Genomic DNA, 23,135 nt, shown 5'->3' on the forward strand with positions numbered 1-23,135 from the left:
CCTTTCAAAGGTCTCAGCATCCTCACGCTACCTCCTGCCGCCACTTCCACCTGGGCCCCCCGCAGCCGCAGCAGCTGGCCCCCGACTTCCCCCTGGCGCACCCCGTGCAGTCGCAGCCGGGCCTCAGCGCCCACATGGCCCCGGCCCACCAGCACAGCGGCACCCTGCACCAGTCGCTGACTCCGCTGCCCACCCTGCAGTTCCAGGACGTCACAGGTCCCTCCTTCCTACCTCAGGCCCTGCACCAGCAATACCTCCTGCAGCAGCAGCTCCTGGAAGCCCAGCACCGCAGGCTCGTCTCGCACCCGAGGTGGGCGCTGCAGCCGGGAGCGGAGGGGGGGGGGGGGGGGGGGGGGGCTGGGGGCGGGGCCTAGAGCGGGACGCCTGGCTTCCCCCCCCCCCCCCCCCCCCCCGCGGGCTGGTCAGGCGGTCCTGAGTGGGTTTACCCGCCGTGGCTGGGGGGGCGGGGACAGCTTTTGCTCGTTAGAGGCGTTGGTGTCAGGCAGGGAACACCACCTGGACCCCACACGGGTTCCCTCAGTAGCTAGTGTGTGTCCTTGCCATACCACCCGGGTGCAGGGACGGGGACTGAGTGACTGGTGGTTTCTGCTCACGGTGGGGGAGATGGGGTCCTTTATGTCTCCTTGAGCTCCATGGTCACCTGATTCTAACACCTCGGTTCTCTAAGGGACACCAAAGGACGTGGCTGCTTCCGCCCTGGAGCCCGAGGTCTGGTTGAGGTGACTAGCTCCGAAACAAATGGAGAGTAAAATTAGATAATACTAATCAGATAGGTCCGAAGGGCTGTGGGACCCTGGGGAAGTCACTTCACCTCTGTCAAGAGAAAGAGATTACACTGGTGCTTCCCAAATATTTTTGCCTTAGGACCCTTTACACTCTTTAAAAAAAAAAAAGAATGTTTATTTTTGAGAGAGACGGAGACAGAGACAGGGCATGAGCAGGGGAGGGTCAGAGAGAGAGGGAGACACAGAATCTGAAGCAGACTCCAGGCTCTGAGCTGTCAGCACAGAGCCCCCCGCGGGGCTCAAACTCATGAGCGTGTGAAATCATGACCGGAGCCCAAGTTGGTCGCTTGACCCACTGAGCCATCCAGGGGCCCCAGGACCCTTCACACACTTCAAAATTATTGAGGATTACACAAGCTTCTGTTTGTGTGGGTTATGACTATTAATACTTACCATGATGGAAGTTAAAACTAAGAAATTTTAAAAATATTTATTAATTCACTTCAAAATACAATAACAAACTCATGCTAACACTAATAATATCTTTTTTGGGGAACGAGCTATATATACATGTAGTGAGAAGAGGGGCTTTTTTTTTTTTTTTACATATTTGCAAATCTCTTTAATGCCTGGCTTAATAGAAGACAGCTGTGTTCTCATGTCTGCTTCTGCATATTCAATCTGTTGCAGAATCACATTTGGTTTCTAGAAAACCTCACCATTCACTTATGAGAGAATGAGAGTAAAACAGCAAATAACGTCCCAGTATTATTATGAAAATAGTTTTGACCTCACGAACCCCATGACGGAGCCTCAGGAATCCCCCGGGGGTGCTTGGAACACACTTTGAAGACTGCTGGACCTGATGGTCTCTAAGGCTCTGAGTGGAGTCTCATCCATGACTGTAGGGGTGCAGGTGCAGGGGCAGAGATGAATGTTGTAGCAGGTCGGAGGGACAAGAGGTCACCATGCTTGGAGTGTTCAGGGAGGCCTTCCTGCAGGCGGCGGCTTTGACCGGCACTACGAAAGCTGGGAAGAGTGTAGAGAAGGGTGGAGGAGAGGGGTGCACAGGTGTGCGGAAGCCTGCAGGAGGCGTATCTGTGTGTCTTGGGGACAGCCTACCAAATTCAGAAGGAAGAAGTAGGAGAAGGAGCAGAGGAGGGGAGAGAGTTTGGGTGGGATGGGTGGCCTGCTGCAGGCACACCCGGGGAGAGGCCTCAGAAAAGTGGACAGAGCCGGGGCAGCAGGAATGGTCAGGCTGCTGCCAAGCTGGGGAATGTCCTCAGAGTTTGGGAAGGGAGGCAGAGCCCACTGCTCTGTAGGCTGCAGGCTCAGGCAGACGACGGCTGCTCGGTGGTCCTGGGAGCTGGGCTGGCCGTGGGCAGCCGTGACACCGCGGGCCCTCCTTCCCTTCCTGTGCAGGCGGAGTCAGGAGCGTGTGTCTGTCCACCCCCACCGCCTCCACCCCAGCTTCGACTTCGGCCACCAACTCCAGACGCCTCAGCCTAGGTATTTGGCTGAGGGTACTGACTGGTGAGTCTTTGGGGCCCCTGAGCGAGGGAGGGAGGAGGGTCGGAGGAAGGTCTTGCTGGTCCGTGGAGACCCTGTTTCCTTCACTTTGAATGGGGCAGGAGGCCTAGTCCTCAAGCTCTTGCCTTTGCCTGTGCCCCCAGTCACCCTCAAGGCCAAATGGCCCCCAGTGGGCCTGGTTTCAGCAATTAGCTCATTATGTGGCTGGATATCATCATGCACCCGGCTTGGGGCTCTGTGCTCACGGTCCTGCAAGGGAGGAGGGGACAGAGTTACAAAACATTTCCCAAGGTCAGTGAGGGCTGGAAACCAGCGGTTTTGGGGAGGCGGGCAGAAAGGAGAGTCTCAAGAGCTAGCTAGTCAGGGAAGGCTTCCTGGAGGGGGTGGGCCTTGAGGGATCCACAGAGAAGAGCCAGGGCCAGTCAGCAAGACCAAACACAGGCTCGTAGAGGCAGAGCCAGCAGGGTTGGAGGTAAGGACTGGGGAGAGAAGCTGGGGAGAGAGATTAAGAGCTTTGCCTGATGCCTTTTAGGCACCAGGTCCCTACGAGGCCTTCCACTATCTCTTGCACTGGAGACAGATGTCTTTGCAGTGTTGCTTGGTTTTGGGTCCTCTGCCCTACCTGACTCTCTGGTTCTAGCTCAGAAGTTGGCTGACCTAATCTAGAGTCAGATCCAAACACCCAAACACATGAAAAAGACGTGTAGTTTACTGAAGCACTTAGGCTTAAAGGGCATCATGCTTGTCATTTATTTTTAAATAGTTCAGAAAAAAAAAAAAAACCCTGGAGAAGTGTGTGTGTAGATGTGTATATGTATACATGGAGAGAGAGAGAGAGAGAGAGATAAGAATGCAGTAAACAGTAAAACATCAACACATGGGGAATCTGGGTGAAGGGTATCCAGGAATTCTTTGTGCTGGTTTTGCAACTTTGAGGTCAAAAATGTTTCTTGAAAGAATGCAAAAGCAAACAAGAAACTTCTATGGAAAGGGATGGACTATTTTTTTTTAATTTTTTTTTTAATGTTTATTTATTATTGAGAGACAGAGAAACAGAGCATGAGCAGGGGAGGGGCAGAGAGAGGAGGAGACACAGAATCCGAAGCAGGCTCCAGGCTCCGAGCTGTCAGCACAGAGCCCAACACGGGGCTCGAATTCACAAACCGCGAGATCACGACCTGAGCCGGAGTTGGACGCTTAACCGACTGAGCCACCCGGGGGGCCCCAGGGATGGACTATTTAAAAAAAAAAAAAAGACATCCACTGTGTCATTCTTCAGTCATTGGGCGAACTGGACATCCAGGAATGAATGATGCAAAAACTGGAAAGTTCTGGTTGGTTACATGTGCAGGATGCTTCCAGGGGCAGGAAATTGTTGTTCTGGCACATTCCGATGTCTCTCAGCCCTCTGCTGGTTCTTGGGGACACTGTTAAATTGAACACTTCCTTAAAAGACAGGCTGCATGGCGGCCAACTTCAGCCCAGGCTTTTTCTAATTAGCAGATTCAAATCAGGAAGATTTAATTGCAGTTTGGATTGAATTCTGTCCCTCGGCACTCAAGCCCATCCGATTGAATTCAATTCAGCACACACCGAGTGATTTGAACAAACATGTCGGGGCCAGTGCAGCAGGTTGGGACCGGGTAGGTGACACGGGTGAGTGGAGAGTGGTGGCCTGGAGAGGTGTCCGGTGCAGTGTGGGTGTGAGCCCTGCCAGGCTGCTTGCTCTAGCCAGACCTTCCGTCCTCCTGCAGCTCAATCACGCTGCCCTCCTGACCTCTGTCTGCCTAAGAAACATAAAGACTGAGGCCCTGAGAGGCCTTAGCGGGGGAAGAGGGGAGGCCCCTGCCCCGAGGCACATCTGGGTCCACCCCGGGCTTTCTCTGCCTGGCCTGTCACCCTTACTTTAGGATATGTGAATCCTACCTAGGCAGCTTCTCTTAGCTGGGCACCTTGGCCCCAGAGTGTGTGGGAGCAGCAGGCCTTGGGGGATCAATCCCAAATATGCCCCCTTTTGGGTCCATGCCTGATAACGCGACCCTGAACTTGAGCTCCAATGTCTCTGTCCTCATGGTGCTCCTTCTCTGACTCAGTCCCGGTTTCAGAGTTCCAACTCTGATGCCCTGTTCTGACTGCCTACCCCCAGCCTTAGCCCTGCCCAGGCAGAGCCCCCCAGGGGCACCTGGGACCTGTGAGGCAGGGCAGCGAACAAGAGCCTCCTACTGTCCTTCCCCTGCAGGCAGCTGTGCCTCTGCCAAGCCTCCAGATTCCCCTGTGAGACAGTCCAGCACGGATGCTCCCCCAGGGAAGAACGTAAGGGTCTGTGTAGCAACTGGACCACAGCATGCTTCAAGGCCATTGATAGTGGAAAATAAAGTTTAGCTATATGTATATATTAGTTATATTAGCTATATATATATTTAGCTATATTAGCTATATGTATATGTGTGTGTGTGTGTGTGTGTGTATATATACGTATATATACATATATATACGTATATATATATAAATTTTTTTGAGAGACAGAGAGAACATGTGTGAGAAGGGGAGAAGGACAGAGGGAGAGCGAGAATCCCAAACAGGCTCCACGCCCAGTGAGCCCAACATGGGGCTCAGTCTCACGACCCTGGGATCATGACCTGAGCCAAAATCAAGAGTCGGACGCTCAACCAACTGAACCGCCCAGGCACTCCAAGTTTAGCTTGATAGTTAGACAGAGCTGACATAAACTGTGCATTGAGACAATGCCCACAGGAAATCTCCAGAACACCGTTCTGGGTTAACCCTGTGGCTCTAGGGCTGTAAGGTATTTCTGTGACCCTGTTCAGCCCTCAGCCAGGTTCTCACAGTTTGGGGCAACAGCAGAAAGGTGGGAGACACTGCTTTTCCAGGGGCTGATGTGTCCTAGGGTAAGTCCCAATCCAGGTTTCTTTTGCACCCAATGAGTGTCCCCTTTTCAGGGATCCTGGGTTTAGGAAGGAATTTTCTGGTGAGATGATAAGAGGGGTATCCCAGAGACCACCCAGGGCCAACCTGGGCAGGTTATCCCACTCATTGAGGGTCAAGGTGCCGTTGCTCCCCCAGTTAGCATTCTTGCAATTGGGTCGACTCTGTTCTAAGTTCCTTTGGACATTGCTCTTGGTAGAATTCCCTGAATATCTCTTTGTTGCTTTGAATTGGGTGCCCCCCCCCCCCCCCCCCGCCCCGAGGCTGCTAAGTAAATACTGACAGCCAGAGCTTCAGCCACATGAGGGTGCGCCATGGAACACCTTCCCCAAGGCAGGTCAATGGAATGGGCCCAGGCAAGGCTTAGAACCCAGGTGGCCCAAACTGCCTCGCCTAGGACTGTGGATCAGGCACGGCCACTCTTCAGGCCTCAGAAGGACCTGGGGAGCCTGGGGGCTGGATTAGTGGGTTTCTAAGTTTGCTTCCAACTGGATCCAAGAATTTAGCTCATTTCCCAAATGATAGACTCATGAAAAGTTATCCCAGGGATTTGGGCTAATATATTCAGGAAATACAGCACTACATGTACATTGTAATATATATGTATATCACGGCTAGAAATCCCTTTAATGCCAAATGCCCCTCATATTGGTTGTTTGTTTGTTTGCTTGTTTGTTTTTGTTTCTTTTGATGTATTTGTTGAAGAATTTGGCTGCTTCTGTGGAGTTTCTCCTTTTCTGGATTCAGCTAGTTGCACTTGTACTCTGGTGTATCCCTTAAGACCTCCCTCAGTTTCTCTATGTTCCCTGTGCTCTGGTGCTTAGATCAAGGTTTGAGCAGATTCCGGTTCAGCTCTTACTATTTCTTGGCAAAAATCCTTCACAGGGGGTGTGTTTTTCCAGCAGAGAGCTGGTTGCCTTTCCTTCTGTGATGGTAACATCAAATGATCTTTGCCAGGAGCCTCTATTCCTTTAGGGGCTGCAAAAAGGTGACAATTCAATCCTTGCTTCCTCATTTATTACCTAGGAAGCTTTTATAACGAGAAATTTCCCTTCTTCAGCCATTTGGTTACCCTCAAGTACAGCTAATAGAGGAAAGGCAGGATAAACGTTGTGTTCTTTCCCTTTCTTTACTAGTTTTCAAAATGAAGTCTGGGTTCCCTGACATGCTTCAAAGGGCCCTGTTTTCCTTAGCGTCACATAACCTATGCGATGGGTTTCCATCCATCGTAATTATGCTCACTGACTTGCCAGGTGTCCAGACTGGCCAGGGGGAACCTCTTCAGGATGGTTCCTGAATCCTTTTCACCTCTGACCTGGTGTAACTTCCTTACTCGCAGTTATGACAAGACGTTTCAAAACATTTTGTGCATTTTCTGCCCCAGACCTGAAATTAGCCGTTTCCCAAGGACCTGGTTCCTTTTCAGTCACATTGACAGGTTAAATTTTTTTTTAATTTTTTTAAAAAGTGTGTTCACTTATTATTTCTGAGAGAGAGAGAGAGAAAGAGCACAAGCTGGGGAGGGTCAGAGAGAGAGGGTCAGAGGGTCAGAGAGAGAGGGTCAGAGAGAGAGAGGGAGACACAGAATCCCAACTTATTATTTCTGAGAGAGAGAGAAAGAAAGAAAGAGCACAAGCTGGGGAGGGTCAGAGAGAGAGAGGGAGACACAGAATCCCAGGCAGGCTCCAAGCTCTGAGTTGTCAGCACAGAGCCCGACGCAGGGCTTGAACTCACAAGCCATGAGATCATGACTTGAGCCGAAGTCAGACGCTTAACTGACTGAGCCACCCAGGCACCCCATTGACTGGTTAATTTTTAAGGGAAATGAGTTTTCCTGTACTTGCAGGAGTGGGGGGCAGGGGTCCAGGATAGATTTTCCAACCTCACCGCTCTAGAGGTCCGTCCCTCTTCTGTGGTTTTCTCCAAACACTGCCTCTGCTCCCACCTCTGTCTCTGCCTCCCTTGTCTTCCCTTTGCTCCATATCCCTCCCTGAGCAGCTCTATTTGAATTCTTCTTTCAGCATTTCTGCCAGGGCCGGGCTTTATCTTGGGAGGGAGCCTTGGTGCACTAATTTGAAGAAGCTTTGTGAGGCATAGACCGTCCCGGCCCCTTCAGGCCTGGCAGACCCCTTGCCTCCTCTGAGTCTCCGTTTTCAGCACTTTAAAGAGAGCCGACGGGGTTGGTGATGCCAAGCCCCTTGCAGCCTTGGTGGTTTGTGACTCTGACTCTTGTCCCTGGGCTTGAGGTCTGAGGTCCGTCCTCCAGACCCCCTTCAGACGGCTGAGTCACACCGCCCTGTGGCCTCGTCCCTGCAGGGATCTCAGCGTGGACGCCGGCTTGAGCCCTGCCCAGTTCCAGGTGCGACCCATCCCTCAGCACTATCAGCATTACCTAGCGACTCCTCGAATGCACCACTTTCCCAGAAACTCCTCCTCCACGCAGATGGTGAGTGGAAGGGCCCTGCTGGGAACAGACCCCCCCTTGCTGCCGGCGGGTGCCGACGGCTGGGTGCCGAGGGTGGGCCAAGGCCAGAGGCTCCCGTGGGTCCTGCTGTCACGCCGCCCTCCCCTCCCCACTCCTGTTCCCACCTGCCCGGCCAAAGTCGGTACTGCGGCAGGACTGAGTGGAGCGCTCGAGGAGCCAAGGGGGTGCGTAGCAGGCTGTGGTCTGTGGGGAAGAGGCCAAGGACAGAACAGTCCTGGTGGTCCCTGGCCTCACTTAATTAATTTCTTGGAATCAGTGCCTCCCTGGGCTTTGATTTTGCTTATCTGTGGGATGGGAGGAAGAAGCCTGCCTCGTCCTTCTCACAGGGCTGTTGTGAGGGACAGAGGAGACCCCACAGGTGGCCCTTGGGCCCTGCCTGCTGATCCAGTTCTGCTTTCTGCAGGGGGCTGGTCTTTGTCAGCACAGGCATCGGGGTGGCAGAAGGGGGCAGGTTGGGTTTGGGGGCCTTCTGGTCGGTCCCTGGCGTTGCGAGCTAAGTGGAGCGAAGTTGGATATTCCATCAAAGCGGCAAAAGACAGATGGCAAAGTCTTATCTCCACCCAGCTGCTTCACAGTTCCACCCTTCCAGCCCTTGCCTGTGTCATTAGCCACTCAGTTCCTCAGTCTCCGTATTTGTCAAATGAGAGGCCTGGAGCCCTCGTCAGCTCTGAGGCACGATGGTTCGGTTCGTGTCATGAAGCACCATCTCCTGGGGAAAAAAGCTGACGTTTATCGAGCACTTACTGCATGGCAGGCCCTGTTCTAAGCACTTTGCATGAATTATCCATAACCTTATCCAAAAGGGCATTGTCCCTATTTCACAGATTGGCAAACTGAGGTATAGGGAGGGTTAGCTAACAGGGTTCATGTAGAGAGGAGCTGTGATGGAGATCTGGCCCCTCTGGCACAAAGCTGATGCCAGAGCGAGGTGAGGGAGGCAGAGCCCTGCCAGCACAGGGTCAGATTCTGTCTTTATGTAAGCTTTTGATATTTTGTTCACTGTGGACTTCCGCATTTGATTTCAATTTAAAAGATACTGCGTGAAGATATTATTTACCTTGATTACTGAGTCTTTTGTGTTTAAATTTTGTGCTCTCACCTGCATTTCCCAGTGAGGACCCTGGCCCCAGCTCTTCCCCGTTTAAGGCAGTGCAGAGTGGAGAGGAAGGAAGTGGCCATGGCCACCCAACTGCCTGGGTTTGAAATTGTGGTTCTGCCACTTGGTTGCATAACTTGGGCACTTACTTTATCTATTTGTGTCTCATTTGCACCATCAGGAAAATGGGGATTTTCCTATTTGTCCTATCAGGAAAATGTGTAATTGCACCCACATTCTAGAGCAGATGAGATCATTAACTTAATCATGTGAAGTGCTTAGATAGTGCCTGCCACGAAATAAATGCCCAATCAGCTCGGTTATTTTTCTAATTATATTAGTATATGGTATATATATTTACTAATTTATATATATTTTTAGACGTTTATCCATCTATTTTTGAGAGAGAGAACATGCGTGTGTGTGAGCGGGGGAGGGGCAGGGAGAGAGGGACAGAGAGAATCCCAAGCAGGCTCCTTGCTGTCCGTGCAGAGCCTGATGCACGGCTCGAACCCACAAACTGCGAGATTATGACCTGAGCCAAAATCAGGAATCAGATGCTTAACCAACTGAGCTACCCAGGTGCCCCTAATTTAATTTTTTGTAATGTTTATTTATTTCTTGAGAGAGAGAGAAAGAGAGAGACAGAGTGTGAGCAGGGGAGGGGCAGAGAGAGGGAGACACAGAATCTGAAGCAGGCTCCAACCTCTGAGCTGCCAGCACAGAGCCCGACACGGGGGTCAAACTCACACGCTGCGACATCATGACCTGAGCTGAAGTCAGACGCTTAGCCGACTGAGCCACCCAGGCGCCCCCAGGTGCCCCTAATTTATACTTACTTCATTGATTTTGTTATTTTTTTCTGGGGCTGGTCTAGTACAGGCTTTGTTCTTGATGAGGAGAGGAGGACAGAGGAGCAGGAAAGATAGAACTTCTGCCTGAAGAATCTTGAGGGTGTGCAGATTGGTGGTTATGAGGGTGGTGAGGAGTTGGATGCCAGGCTCATGCAGCCGGGAATCCCATCTGAGCGTTTCCTCCCCAACAGGTGGTCCATGAAATCCGAAACTACCCTTACCCTCAGCTTCACTTCCTTGCTCTCCAGGGACTGAACCCCAGCAGACACACCTCTGCAGTGCGGGAGAGCTACGAGGTATGCCTGCCCCTCTGTCCGGCTCCAGCTGGGTTGGTGGAGACACCATTATTGTTCACTGTCCCCTCCCTCTTTCCCCTGCTGGTGGGTAGGGGATGGGAGGTTGCAGTGAGCTTCAGGGTTGAGAGTAAGAGAGAGAAAAAGAGAGAGTGAGTAGAGATGTGGGGTCTTTCAGTACCAGGCAAGTTCTTCCTGATGGCTATGTGAATGGCTCCTGTTAACATCTTTCAGTGCCCCTCCACCTTATCCTCTGTGTGTGTGTGTATGTGTGTGTGTGTGTGTGTGTGTGTGTGTGTGTATGAGCTTGTACATGCAGAGTGCGCATATCCACATTTTTCTCTTTGCAGGAGCTGCTGCAGCTTGAGGACAGGTTGGGAAATGTGACTCGGGGAGCCGTACAGAACACCATCGAGAGGTTCACCTTCCCCCACAAATACAAGAAGGTGCGTCTGCAAGCAGGTCAGCCTGCATAGTTGAGGTGCTGTGGTTAGATGCTCTGAAGCTGTGATGCTTTCCCAGGGTCTTCTCCCTTGTCTCTGTCAGGTGTGACCAGGAGGGGAGATGGGGGTGCCTCTCATCATAAAAGAGGAGGGCTGGGTGTGTGGTACACATGGACTTGTGAGTGGGTGTATTAGGTAGGGGTACAGGTATGTCAATGTTTGTATCTGAATGAGGTGAGCCAAGGGAACACCTGCAGTGAAGGCTGAGATTTGCCTTAGAAGAGAATTCCAAGTCCAATCCCTTGTGTGGACAAATAGGCAAGTAAGCCTTCAGAGCAGGGGTTTCCAATCCTCACTGACCAGCAGGATCAGTTGGGGAGCTTTTAAAGCCACACGTTTACAGGCTCTACCCTAAGCCTGTAGAGGTAGATTCTCCAGGGTTATTGCTCAGGAATGTGGAGTAGGATTAGAACTCAGGGATTTGATTTTTAAAACATTTTAACATTCAAATAAATGAAAAATTTTTGGAAGCAACCAAGATGTCCTTCAATAAGTGAATGAATAAACAAACAAACTGTGGTACATCCATACGATGGAATATTATTCCATGATTTTTAAAAATGAGCTATTAAGCTATGGAAAGACATGTGGGCACCTTAAATGCGTATTACTAAGTGAAAGAAGCCAGCCCGAAAAGGTGGCATACTATATGATTCCAACTATATAGCATTCTGGAAAAGGTGAAACTAAACAGTTAAAAGATCCCTGTTGCCAACGGCTTTGGGGAGGGAAAATAAATGAGCACGTGGGTGACTGGGTATTTTTAGTGAAACTATCGTACGTACTGTAATGGCGGACACATGACATTGTGCATTTGTCAAAACCCATAGAATTCTACAACACAAAGAATGAACCCTAACGTAAACGAATGTTCTTCAGTTATTAACTGTGTATCACTATCGGTCCTTCAGTTGTAACAGAGATACCACATTAATGCAAAATGTTAATAATAGGGAAAATGTGTGTGTGTGTGTGTGTGTGTGTGTGTGGTGTTGAGAGAGGGGGAGGGATTTGGGAATGCACTGTGTTTTCTGCTCAGTTTTAATGTAAACTAAAACCGCCCTACAAAATAAATTCTATGGAAACAAGTATTAAATAGCTTTTTAAAATTTAAGAATTAAAAGCTTGGCAAGTGCTGAGAAACTTGGAGTGGGAAAATGCTCATGGTGGTCAGGCCAGAGCCCATCCTCACTTCTTCATGAGGTGCTAGGGTGCAGTGGTTGTGATCACCTGGCGTTGAAGTCGGACAGGGCCAGCTTTTAATTTCAGTGTTACCACTGTCTTTGGGCTGCTATAACAAAATACTACCAGCTGGAGGGCTTAAACGGCAGCCATTTATTTCTCGCAGTTCTGGAGGCTGGGAAGTCCAAGATCAAGGTGCTAGCAGATTTAGTTCTTGGTGATGGCCCTCTTCCTGCCTTGCAGACGGCCGCCTTCTGCTGTAACCTTACATGGCAGAGAGAGGAAGCTCTGGTGTCTTCTCCTCTTTTTATAGGGGCACTAATACCATCCCAGGGGCTCTGTCTTCATGGCCTCATCTAAACCTAATTAGTTCCCAGAGGCCCCATCTCCTGGTACCATCACATTGGAGGGTAGGGCGTCAATATGTGAATTTGGGGATGGGAGGCACAGACATTCAGTTCATAACCACTGCTGATAGCTAGGTACTCTGGACAACTTACTTGGCTTTTCTGGCCCCTTCTCTGACCTTTATAATGTAAAACGGGAGTGATGTGTTAGTAGTGACCATAAGGGGTGCTCCAGGGATTCAGTGGGACAATGCATAGAACAGCTTAGTACAGTGCCTGGTATCTGGCGAGTGACCGGGAATGGTGAACCACTCTCACCTTGATACAAGGCTCACTTGTTCTAGGCTTGCCCAGGTGTCCATGCAGTAAGTGTCAAAGACTATGAATCTTGGTCTCTGCAGACCAAGATAGAGGCATTGGATTCACCCGTAAGTGATTTCAATCAACATTTATTAACCTCGATGTGTCCTGTATGGGTAGTGTGTTCGTAGAGGAAATGACAGTGTTTCAGTAACTAAAGGTGTCATCTCCAAGTGGAAAACGATCATTCTCTGCAGGGAGAGCTTTAGGCTACTGGAGGAGAACATGGAAGAAATGAGTGATGTGTTCAGGAGCCCGGAGCAGCTTCCGCATCACCGATTAGGGTGTCCTCGCTCCTGCCAGGGCCACACTCTCACCTGCCCTCGTGGCAACAGGCCGTGAGGAGACAGGAACAGAACATACATTGAGAATGAGAAGGGAATGTGGACCAAGCCAATGATATAAAGAATTGAGGTAAAAATGATGAGACTAAAGGGACAATTAGGGGAATAGAATATTATAAAAAAGAAACCAGAAGAATTAAAAATATGAAATGATAAACTTTAGGATCCACCCAAATAAATTGTGAAAAAAACTTTGAAAATGTGAACTGAGAGGGGTGCCTGGGTGGATTAGTCGGTTAAGCATCCAACTCTGTCTTGGCTCAGGTCACGATCTCATGGTTCATGGGTTCGAGCCCCACATCAGGCTCTGCGCTGATGGCTGTCTCTCTCAAAAGAAATCAATAAATACATTTAAAAAAATTTTAACTGAGAGTCAAGTAATACAAAACAAAATGAAAAATATTTTACAATGGTGATATAAGAATAGAATATATAAAATCTATTCATGTAGAAAAATGTAAAAAATAAGAATTAGGCAAAGATATGAAAGCAATAAGGGGTGCCTGGGTGGCTCATTGTTTAAGGGTCTGACTCCTGATTTAGGCTCAGGTCATGATCTCATGGTTGCTGAGTTTGAGCCCCGCTCAGGCTGTCCACTGACAGTGCAGAGCCTGCTTGAGATTCTCTCTCTCTCTCTCTCTCTCTCTCTCTCTCTCTTTCTGCCCCCCCCCACTTGCACACTCTCTCTCAAAAATAAAATAAACACTTTTTAAAAAAGATATGGAAGCAACATACAGAATTAAAACCAATAACACTGACATGAAAAGGTATTGTGCATGAGGACAAAGAGGGACAGACAGAAGGAGTAAAATAAATATGAAATAAATAAATGCTGAGAAAAGTTACTGTTAAAATAAAAGTTACATGGATGAGAAGAGAAGAAAAAACCCAGAAGACCTAAAAGATTACAAACACAAAAGAGAAAATAGGAAAAGATTCGAAAAGAGACAATCATTAAATATAGATTAGACATGGTAAGACAATTAGGTTTAAATCATTAGCTATAAAAAGGAAATCATGAATAATGGTCGGGAGAAACAATAGAAAATAGGCAAATAGTGACTCTTATTAGTGTCATTTATGGAATATCCCTTTTCTCAAAGGACCAGCTAAAAGAAGGCCACTCCCCACCAGAAACACAGCTGGGCTGTTAGGCAGGCCGACTGTCATTCCGTTCAGACTCAAAAGCCACGGTGGTTATATGTGACTAAGGGCGTAATTTTGATTTTCTGGATTCTAGATAAGGGCACACTTATTGCAGTGGCCATCGCATGGTTTGCAGTTAGCGTGTGCAGGGCACAGGGAGCCTGAGAGCAGAAGCTTAGAGTTTCCTCAGTGTTCCAGGGAGGCTACAGTACTCTGGACACCATATCACACTAAGGATCTCCAGGGCTTTGGACCAGGGACCAGAGTGGGGAAACCTGGCCCCCAAGCCTGGCATGAAGCTTACAGTCATTCTGTGCATGTTGCTTATCTTGTGACTCTTCAGATTTTTCTCTTGGCAAGAATGGCCTTTATCCCTGCTTCTCTTTGGAAAGGGGCCAGAAGGGCTAGTTTTCTTCCCATGGATATTATCAGACTGTTTCACTGCACAGCATGGAGATGAGGACAAGAAACATGGCTGATTTCATTCAATGATTAGATTCCTTGGTCTCCAGAATATTTTTTTAAGCACCAGTGATGTGCCTTCTACTCGGCCAAGTGTGGAACAGTACCTAAAGAAGGGTGGACCATGGTCCACACCATCTAAGAGCTTGGAACTTCCTATAAACTAGTTAACTATTTTCAAGTAATTAGCATAGAATTTAAAACAGGACAACTAAAGTCAGTAAGTATAAACAGAATGTTTGATGTCCAAACTTGTGTTTGGAGCTGTTGCCTATGCTAAAGGAACTTTCTGGATAGGAAGAGATCCAACAATATAAAATTATAGGAGTTAATGCCAGGTTGAGGAATTTTGCCTTCATCTAGTAATAGATGAATAAATGAGTAGACGTTAGTTGAGTGGAAGAGAGGAAGGGAGGGAGGGAGGGAGGGAGGGAGAGAGGAAGGAAGGGAGGAAGGAAGGGAGGGAGGGAGGAAGGAAGGAAGGGAGGGAAACAGGATGGATCGATGGATGGATAGATGGATGGATGGAGGTTTAAATGGGTGGATGGATGGGTGGAGCTTGCTGGACCTGAATGTGAGGGAAAAGCCTGGAGGCAGGGGTCTATGTTGGAAAGGATGTAAGGAGGATGGAGAGTATGAGGGGAATAGAGCAAACCGTTCATGCACAAACCATTGTTGTGCGAAGGATCGATTCATTAGGCACCCGCTTCCTGTCCAAACCCTATGTGCCCTGGGCCAGCATACCACCCCTGTATCCTGAGGCAAGGAGGAAGAGTCGGAGAGGAGGCCAGGAGAAGGGGCTAGCGACAGCACACCAGCCTGGGGTTTCCTTAAGAACTTAGACACTGACTTACATGTAAGGGAGGGGAGGCTGTGGATGAAAGACAGTAGGCACCAGGTGCGTCTGCTCCAGGTAACTAATGCCCCTCCTCTTCTCACAGCGAAGACCCCAGGATGGCAAGGGCAAGAAGGAAGAGGGGGAGGAGTCAGACACAGATGAGAAATGCACAATTTGCCTGTCTATGCTGGAAGATGGAGAAGATGTGAGGTAGGAGGCCAGACTCTTCTGTTCCCCCTCCCTTCCCGCACAGGCATTTGCGATCAATCACCTGCTGTATGTCAGGGGCGTGGTGCTTGCTCACTTGTGCGTGTGTGTGCTGGGCGTGCCACAGTGTGCCGCGTGGTTGCTCCCGGCAGGTAGGCGTGGAAGATGTGCGATGTCTATGGTGTGGACTGGTGGACACAGAGTGTAAGAGAGCAGGGTGATATTTGGCCTGGATGGGTCTAAGACAAAGTCATGGCTTTGTTTTCGGCTGGTCTGAAAGGGCTTCGTGGAGGAGGGCCTTGTCATGACTTCCCATCCCAGCCACAGCCTCGCTCTGGAACAGGTCTCCCCACACCCTCTTTGGCCCATCCCCCGTGGCGTTGGTGTGGTCCCCAGTCCAGTGAGAGCCGGTGTTGCTCCGCCTCTGGCCCCGCCCCGGGCCCCTCTCTTTCCACCAGTCCTCTGACCCTCCCTTCTCTTCCAGGCGCCTCCCCTGTATGCACCTCTTCCACCAACTGTGTGTGGACCAGTGGCTCGCCATGAGCAAGAAATGTCCCATCTGCCGAGTGGACATTGAGACACAACTGGGAGCCGACAGCTGAGGGAGGAATTAGCCAGTGGACACCCCATTTTCCTTCACCAGGTCCCCCCCACGGCCATAGCCCTTGCAGCCAAACTTTGCCTTCTGAGCCATTTGATGTAGAGGAAAAGCCTGCAAGCACATTTTGTGGAAAGAGGAGTTGGCGGTATCAGTGTCTGAGGGAAAGGAGGGGTGGGGGGGCGACCCCCCCCCATCCAGAGCGGTGACTGCCCCCATCCACCTCGCTGCGCGGGAGGGAGCTGGCCGTGCCCGGAGCAGGGGTGGGAAGGGGGGGCCCACGCTGCTGAGAATCTGGATGCGAACTGGAAGGTCCTAGCTGATAGACAGGCCCCTCAATCCTGTCCTTTGAAGGATTGTGTATATACCTCTCGACCACGTAGAAACCATGTAGGGGTCTCTAGCTATTTCTGTGGATGGCAGCCGGAGCATGTTAGCTTAAGAAAAATGTTGTGTGTGGTGCTCTAGTCATCTTGTGGTGGACATGTCGCTATTACGAATTCGCACCAAATATTTCTCATTGAGTTCCTTGTTTTGGTGCCTGACTGAACCAACCAACGACAGCCCAGATCTTCCCGTCTTTATGAGAAAAAAGGAAAAAGGAATCAAAGGTGAAAAAAAAAAAAAAAAAAAAGCCAAATCCTGTTTCTGGTGAAAAAGGATGATTTTTTTTTTTTTTTTTTTTTTCACCCGGGTTGGGAGGCGGGAGGGGGGTGGTTCTTGTTTTGTTTTTGGTTTTGTTTTTTCCTTTGCTTTTGTTTTTCTCATGTTTACAGTGCACGGAGTGTGGAAGGGGAGCGTCTGGGGAAGGGGAGGGCAGGAAAAGGGGGAGACGGCGGCTTCGCTGGGCACCCGAGGGGCTCAGCCAGGGCGAGGAAGGCAGAGTTTGGGTCAGTGAAAGGGGAAATTCTGTCTTGAAGGAGGGCCCCCCAGTTCCAGGGCACATGTACTTAGTTCCAGCCATGTCCCGGGTCCCGCGGTCCCCTGTGGAACTAGGGCGGAGCTAGCTTTGCGCTCGAGTTGCCCCCGTGTTCCTCAGAGCCAGGATGTCCCTGTGTATGCCACCTTCTTCCTTCTGGCTGTGTGTATGCCCTGTCACAAAGAGGCGATTTGGCCACGGCCTCCCTATGCAAAAAACTCACTGGATGATGAAGATATGATAGTGCAGCTCGTGGTGGACCCTTGGTCTTGGCCAAAGTGCTCTGGCTGGCACTCAGGGGCTGGGGTCAAACACCATGGACCTGGGGGAGGACTTCTGCTTCCTATGGGATGTCTCAAATCCCAGTGGAGTCCCTCAGAGATGGCCCTGGCCCCGAGACGGTGTCGGCTGGGCTTGGGAGGCCCTGTGTCCCTAGTCTCTGGCTCTTTCTCTCTTTGATGACCTTGGGCAAGTCCCTCTATTTCCCTGTGCCTCATTTGCCTTCTCCTGAGAGGGGGGAGAAACGACAGTCCTCCCCATCTCCACTTCTTCGCCCTCACCTACATGTTGTGAGGACTGATAACCATCCACTCCACACATTCGTGCTGTGTCCTGGGACCCTCCTGGGGGTTTAGGGATGGGAGTGGTGAGAGACAGAGATCCGGAAGTTCGAAGCGACACCACCCAACGTGTCTTTCTGCACCACCCCGCAACTTTTCTGAACCTCAAAGGGAGCAGGGAGATGGGAGGACAGAAGAATGGAGATGGGAAAATCCACCAAATCCCAACCCCAACCCAGCTTTCTTTATCCATGTGCAGAACACCCCAGCCTAGCTGAATTTCTGCTCTCTTCCTTTACCCCTCCCCCTCCCTTATTTGCACTGTCCTCGAAGCCTCCCCCTCTCCTCGCCCCTCCCCCAGTCTCAATGCCCTCATATCAGTAAGCGAAGACTAAGGAGGACAGGATACTTATCCCCTATATGAAGAAATTCTGTAAGGTTAAGGGTACGACCAGTACCAATGGGTTAAAAATGACTGAGAGGCAGATTTTGGCTTGAGGTAGAACCTTCTAGCACAACCAGAGCTGTCGGGCAGAGGCATGGCTGTTCTGGACACCTGCAGGCACAGAATGGGGATGTGGCTTCTGGTGGAAGGGTTACTCAAGGATCTTACTCAGACTGAAGCCTCTTCCAGCACCAATACTCTCGTGTTCTATAAAATCTTTCCTGAGTGCCTGCTCAGTGCTGGGAGAGAGGACAGTGTCCCTGCCTTGAGGAGCTTACGGTTTAGCCGAGGAGGCAAGACACATACAATAGCACAAAAGTGGTGAATCACTGACACAGGGTTAACAGCAGCGAGCATTACGTCGTCCAATTCCATAGTTCGGTGCGTGAACTGTCTCCAGGGCTGAAGGCTGGAGAACCCACCAGTGCAGAAAGTGCTTCCCAATCAGGATTTGGGGGGGGAAGCTCATCACTAGTAGCCACAGGAAGCTGGGACTTCTCCCCAGCCTGCTTTGGACCGGGAGGCAGCCAGGGTGGTCTAGGGAAGGTCACTCCCCTCTTAGTCCGGGACTCTTGTTCTCTCTGAGGCTGGTTCAGAAGGCTAGCAAGTAGAGGGAGTCGGTGCGGAGCCAGATGGCACGAGGGCTGGTGTCCGCGGGTTCTAGTCTTGGCTCTTCAGTGACCAAGCACGTAATGCTGGAAACCTCCTTCTCTCTGGGCCTCAGTTTCCTCAGCTGCGACGCAAGGAGTCTGGATTGGATGCTTGCTAAATTTCCTTCCGACACTCACATTCTCTGATCCTCCCTGACATCAACACATCCTTCAAGTGGTAGGGCCACGTGCCTACCGAGCTGTTGAAAACAACTTCCTGTGGGCACCAACATCTGTCTCAGGGGCTGAGAGTGGGAGTGCGGTCCCCTCCTCCTCCCTGTTCTGGGCACGCTCTGAGTGCCCCAGGCCAACACTAGGCACTAACTGGGGTGGGGATCACCCAGTGGGGAGAGGTCAGCCGCTGACTATGGGGGTGGATCCTGAAGCCCTCCTCCCCTCCCCATCTCTCTGGGGCCCTCGCACCTTGCAGGGGGGGCACAGGAGAGGACGTGGACTCAGGCTCCTGCCAGCTCCAGGCTCCTTAGCCGGGCAGCTCTCTGGGTGAGAAGACAGGAGAGGGGTCTGTGCTTCTGCTCCCTGGAAGCCCCCTCTCCCTCGCCCGGAAGCCCGGGAAGACGGAGAAGAGGCAGGCTCGGGCCTCAGCATCTTGTACCCACCACCTCCGGGAGGGGAGACCCCCGGTAGTCCTCCTACTGCTCAACTCAAGGGACTCAGACCCTTTCTTGACTGAGACGCATGAGTGCCTTCTGGGGCGAGAGCCACCCCAGGATTCAAGTTGGGCCTCCCAGCCGCAGTGTAGCCCTGGCCGCAGCGGGTTGCAGAGGACGCCAATCAACGAAACCAACGCCACAGCCACAGCCACAGCCACAGCCAGCGCCGGCTGGCGCCAGCAGGGGGGCGGGCCAGGGCACAGGGCTCCTCTACTGGCCCGGACACCTGGCCCCCGTGGCCCTGGCCCAGCAGTCGTGACAGGACTCAAGCTACTCTTCTGCAAATGCCCCAGCCTCCCTGCAAGTATTCTCAACTCTTTACGCCTAATGAACAAGCACAGTTTTTTCAATGGTGAAGAAAAAGCACCAGATCTTTCTTTCTTTCTTTTTTTTTTTTTTTCCTGAAGAAATCCCCCAAGCCCCCCGCCCGCCGGCGGGACAAACACTCCCCGCGTGGGGCTGTAGCAACGTCTGTCAGGTCCCCTGTCGTGTTTCATCTCCTGCGCGTAGAGCAAATGCTAGAGCGATTTCAGCTGATAGAAAAACAAAAATGAAAAAAAAAACACAAAAAACAAAAAACATGGCACGTTGCTAGTTTACAGGGTTTTGTGAGTTTAAATGCCTTATATTTAACAATCATAATTTATGACTAACTTGTAGATATCGTGGGTTCTTATTTAATTATTTTTATAGTTGTTTTGCATTTTTAATTATAATTTATTTATTTAGAAAGGATACTAATTTTTTTTATTACTCCTATTACCTCATTTTGGCGTTGTTTCTGGGAGTGGAATGCTTTGCATGCATTGGTACGATGACAAACAACTATGAATACGAAAAAAAAATTTAAATAAAATTCCGCGAACTTTATTTCGTCCAAACTATCAGGGTGTGTGATTGCAAGCTGTCCTACTGTGGTGCTGGCCTCTTTGGATACATTCCATACGAAATGCAAACCTTTGATTCTGTATGCTGTGACCTAGTGAAAAACTCCAATATAGTGACTGTATTTAGCACATATATAAATATAATTTGCACTCGTCAGCAGACTGGGGTAATCCTTTCACTTGCTACCCCTGCCCCCTCCCCAGCCCCCTCACCATTAACCTATTTTTCTTTCTTCCCTAACCCTTCCCACAACCTCAGCCGATCCTGCCTCCTAGGAAGGTCAGGGGCCCCTAGGGGTCACTCTCTCCACCTGGGCTCCGTATCTCTCTGGTTCCAGAACTGGGCCCTTCAGACATTACCAGCTGGGGCATCTGAAAGCCAAAATCTGAAAGCCTGATTTATTAGAAAGAGCCCTGGACTGAGGGGGTCAGGAGGCTCAGGTTCTCAGACCAGTTTTATTGCAAACTTGCCTGTGACCTTGAGCAAGTCACTTGGCCTCCCTGAGTCTCAGGGTTCTGGGCAGAGGTGAGGGAGGCAAAAGGGAGGGTGTCTAGGGTCCCTCAGACCCAGATAGACTAGGATACAGACCCAGTGGGGACCCCTCGCTGGGCTTTCTCAACCTCTCAGGAGAGAAGGAAGGGGAAGACAAAGGATGGAGGGGTGGAGAGAAGGAGATGAAAGAAAAAAGGAGAGAAAGCGTCCTGAGAATTTATTCAGTGGATTTGCTCACGGTAGACACCGGGAAAGGGTTTTGTCCTTTTATACGCAGCATTCCGCGGGAGTCAAGGAGGCGGGATAAGTGGACACATCCCCAGACGCAGGACGCGTGCTTTCACGGGGTTCCGTGGTCATTTGCAGAGCGAGCTGAAGGCCACATCTCATTAGATGTGGGAAGGGCATAGGCAGAACAGCAGCCCCGAAGTGTGGTTTTTGGGATTGGCACCTGTCCTGTCCTCTCTTGGAGCCTCTGTTGTTGAGCAGTACCCTCGACAACAGATTGGGACAAGGATTTCAGACCCATGGTCTCTCCTCCCAGCGTCGTCTCCACCTCTGCCCCTGTTCCACGGCTGTGGGGAGGGGAGGAGCTGCTGTGAAGGACAGGAGGGCCTTCCGGTCTCTGAGGACCACGAATGCTAGGGGAGGCTTTGGGGGAAGCAGTAACCTCCAAGGCTGGTAATGCCGTGAGCCCAGATGCCTCTGAGCCAAAAAGAGAGAGAGGAGGTCCATGCCCCCTGGGGGTCCTCTGAGCCAGGGCTGTGACCCTGGCCGGGAGAGGGAGGACCCCTCCTGTCCTCCTTCCCTTCTTTCCCTTCTCATCCTTCCCTCTTGCCTCTTGACATCACTGCCTTTGCCTGGTGGAGAAGTCCATCCTCCACATGAGGCCCCGGGATGGTGCTGATGGGGGAGGAGGCGGAGGCCCAGACCCACCACACTGCCGGCCCAGGCTTGCAGGAGTGGCTGGGCAGCGTAGGGCCCCCGAGCCCCACCTTTGCTCCGGCTGGACTGTGGGCCCCGTTCCCTGGGCTTCCTGCCTGCTGCCTGCCCAGCTTCCCTTTCCGCCTCTGCCCCAGGAGCCGTGTTCTCCTGCTTGTTCCTTGGAGACGGCATGGCCACCACACTGCCAGGCCTGGCGGACACGGCCCCCTCGGCAGGGCTCCTGGACGGACATGCCTTACGCCGCTCTGCGGGGTCAGAGTGGGAAGGGGCCCTTTGCCCTGGCTGGCCTGTGCCCCCCCCTCCCCTCCTCCCGGCCCCTCGCCTTTCCCTAGCCCCACCCTGGCCTCGGACGTGGCTCATTTCTCAGCTCCAGAGCCAGCCACGCCCGGCGCCAGGCCCGCTGGGGTAATTTGGTTGCCCCTGGTAGGTGAAAGGATTATCCTCAGTGTTGATTGTCCTTTTTTGTAATCCTCCTGCTGTTCTGTTCTGTTGTGCTGTGCAACATTTTGCTACATAGACTATTTTATAGCAGAAAGCTAGAAGAATATTTATTATGAATATTAAAGCAATAGTGCATCAATGAAAAGGCGGAGACATTAGGAATTGTGTAAATGCTTAGATTCACTTTTGGTGGATTTTTTGTACTTTATTTATAACTAATAAAAATGAACTGCATTGCTAACTACACCTCGCTGGTGCAGGGTGCTTATTTCCACGCGTACCCAGGGCGTGTCTGTGGGAAGCCTCTCACAGACCTGTCTTGTGTAAGAAGTTAGGTAACACCATCCCCATCCATTTTCCTCACTGTCCTTCACCTGTTTCCCTTCTCCTCCCCCTCTCCTCTCCCCATCTCTTCCTCCTTCCTCCCCCCTCCCCTTTCCTCCCCCTCTTCCTTGTTCTTCACTCTTCCTCCCCTCACCACCTCCTCCCCCTCTCCCTTTCTCTTTCTCCTCTCCTCCTCCTCCTCTCCCTCTTCCCCCCACCTCCCTCCCTCCTTCCCCTCTCCTCCTCCTCTATTACCCCCACCTCTTCCTCCTTCCTTCCCCCTTCTTCCTCCCCCCTCTCCTCCACCTCCCTCTTCTTCCTTCCTCCCTCCCCTCTCCTCCACCTCCCTCTGTCTTCCCTCCTAGTCTTCTTCTTCTTCCTCCTCCACTCCTTCCCTCTTATCATTCTTTTTTACCTTTTCATCTCTCAAGAAATTTGTTCAATGCCATGGATCTAATTAACCTGTTTCCTAAACTTTAGTTTATGAATCTTAAAGGGGAAAGTTCTCATTTTTGATCAAGTTTCAAATGTAGCCTCTGGTGTTCTGAACGAGAGGGCTCCCCAGTTGCTCTTAACAGAGGAGTCGGCTTTTCAGCGGTTGTCATGGATTTCTCATTTCTTTGTAAGAGCCCAAACCCAGATACTCTGCATCGTCTAAAGTCCGTTTCTCAGTGTGTGGATTAGCAAACTGAAAGGTGACTCTCTTGCATCACCTGGAAACAGAGCCCACATTAATAAGCCTTTTTGTTGTTGTTGTTGTTGTTGTTGTTGTTGAAGTAATGGACTTCACTGTTCAGAGCAGGTTTGGGTCGACAGAAGAATGAGCAGAAAGTACAGAGAGTTTCCGTGTATTGTCTCACCCA

The 23,135-nt window shown here is 50.8% G+C and overlaps 1 protein-coding gene across 1 annotated transcript; it reads left to right on the forward strand.

The window, feature by feature from the left end:
- The first annotated feature begins 602 nt into the window (after positions 1-602).
- On the forward strand, positions 603-16,525 carry RNF165 (ring finger protein 165). Its single transcript, XM_042910144.1, has 7 exons — positions 603-729; positions 2,169-2,279; positions 7,539-7,668; positions 9,849-9,953; positions 10,301-10,396; positions 15,236-15,342; positions 15,824-16,525. The coding sequence occupies exons 3-7, from the start codon at positions 7,630-7,632 to the stop codon at positions 15,939-15,941; spliced, it is 465 nt and encodes a 154-aa protein (XP_042766078.1). The 5' UTR covers positions 603-729; positions 2,169-2,279; positions 7,539-7,629; the 3' UTR covers positions 15,942-16,525.
- Positions 16,526-23,135: the final 6,610 nt, after the last annotated feature.

This window comes from Panthera leo, chromosome D3 (genome assembly GCF_018350215.1).
Source record: "Panthera leo isolate Ple1 chromosome D3, P.leo_Ple1_pat1.1, whole genome shotgun sequence".
Classification (NCBI taxonomy): Eukaryota; Metazoa; Chordata; class Mammalia; order Carnivora; family Felidae; genus Panthera; species Panthera leo.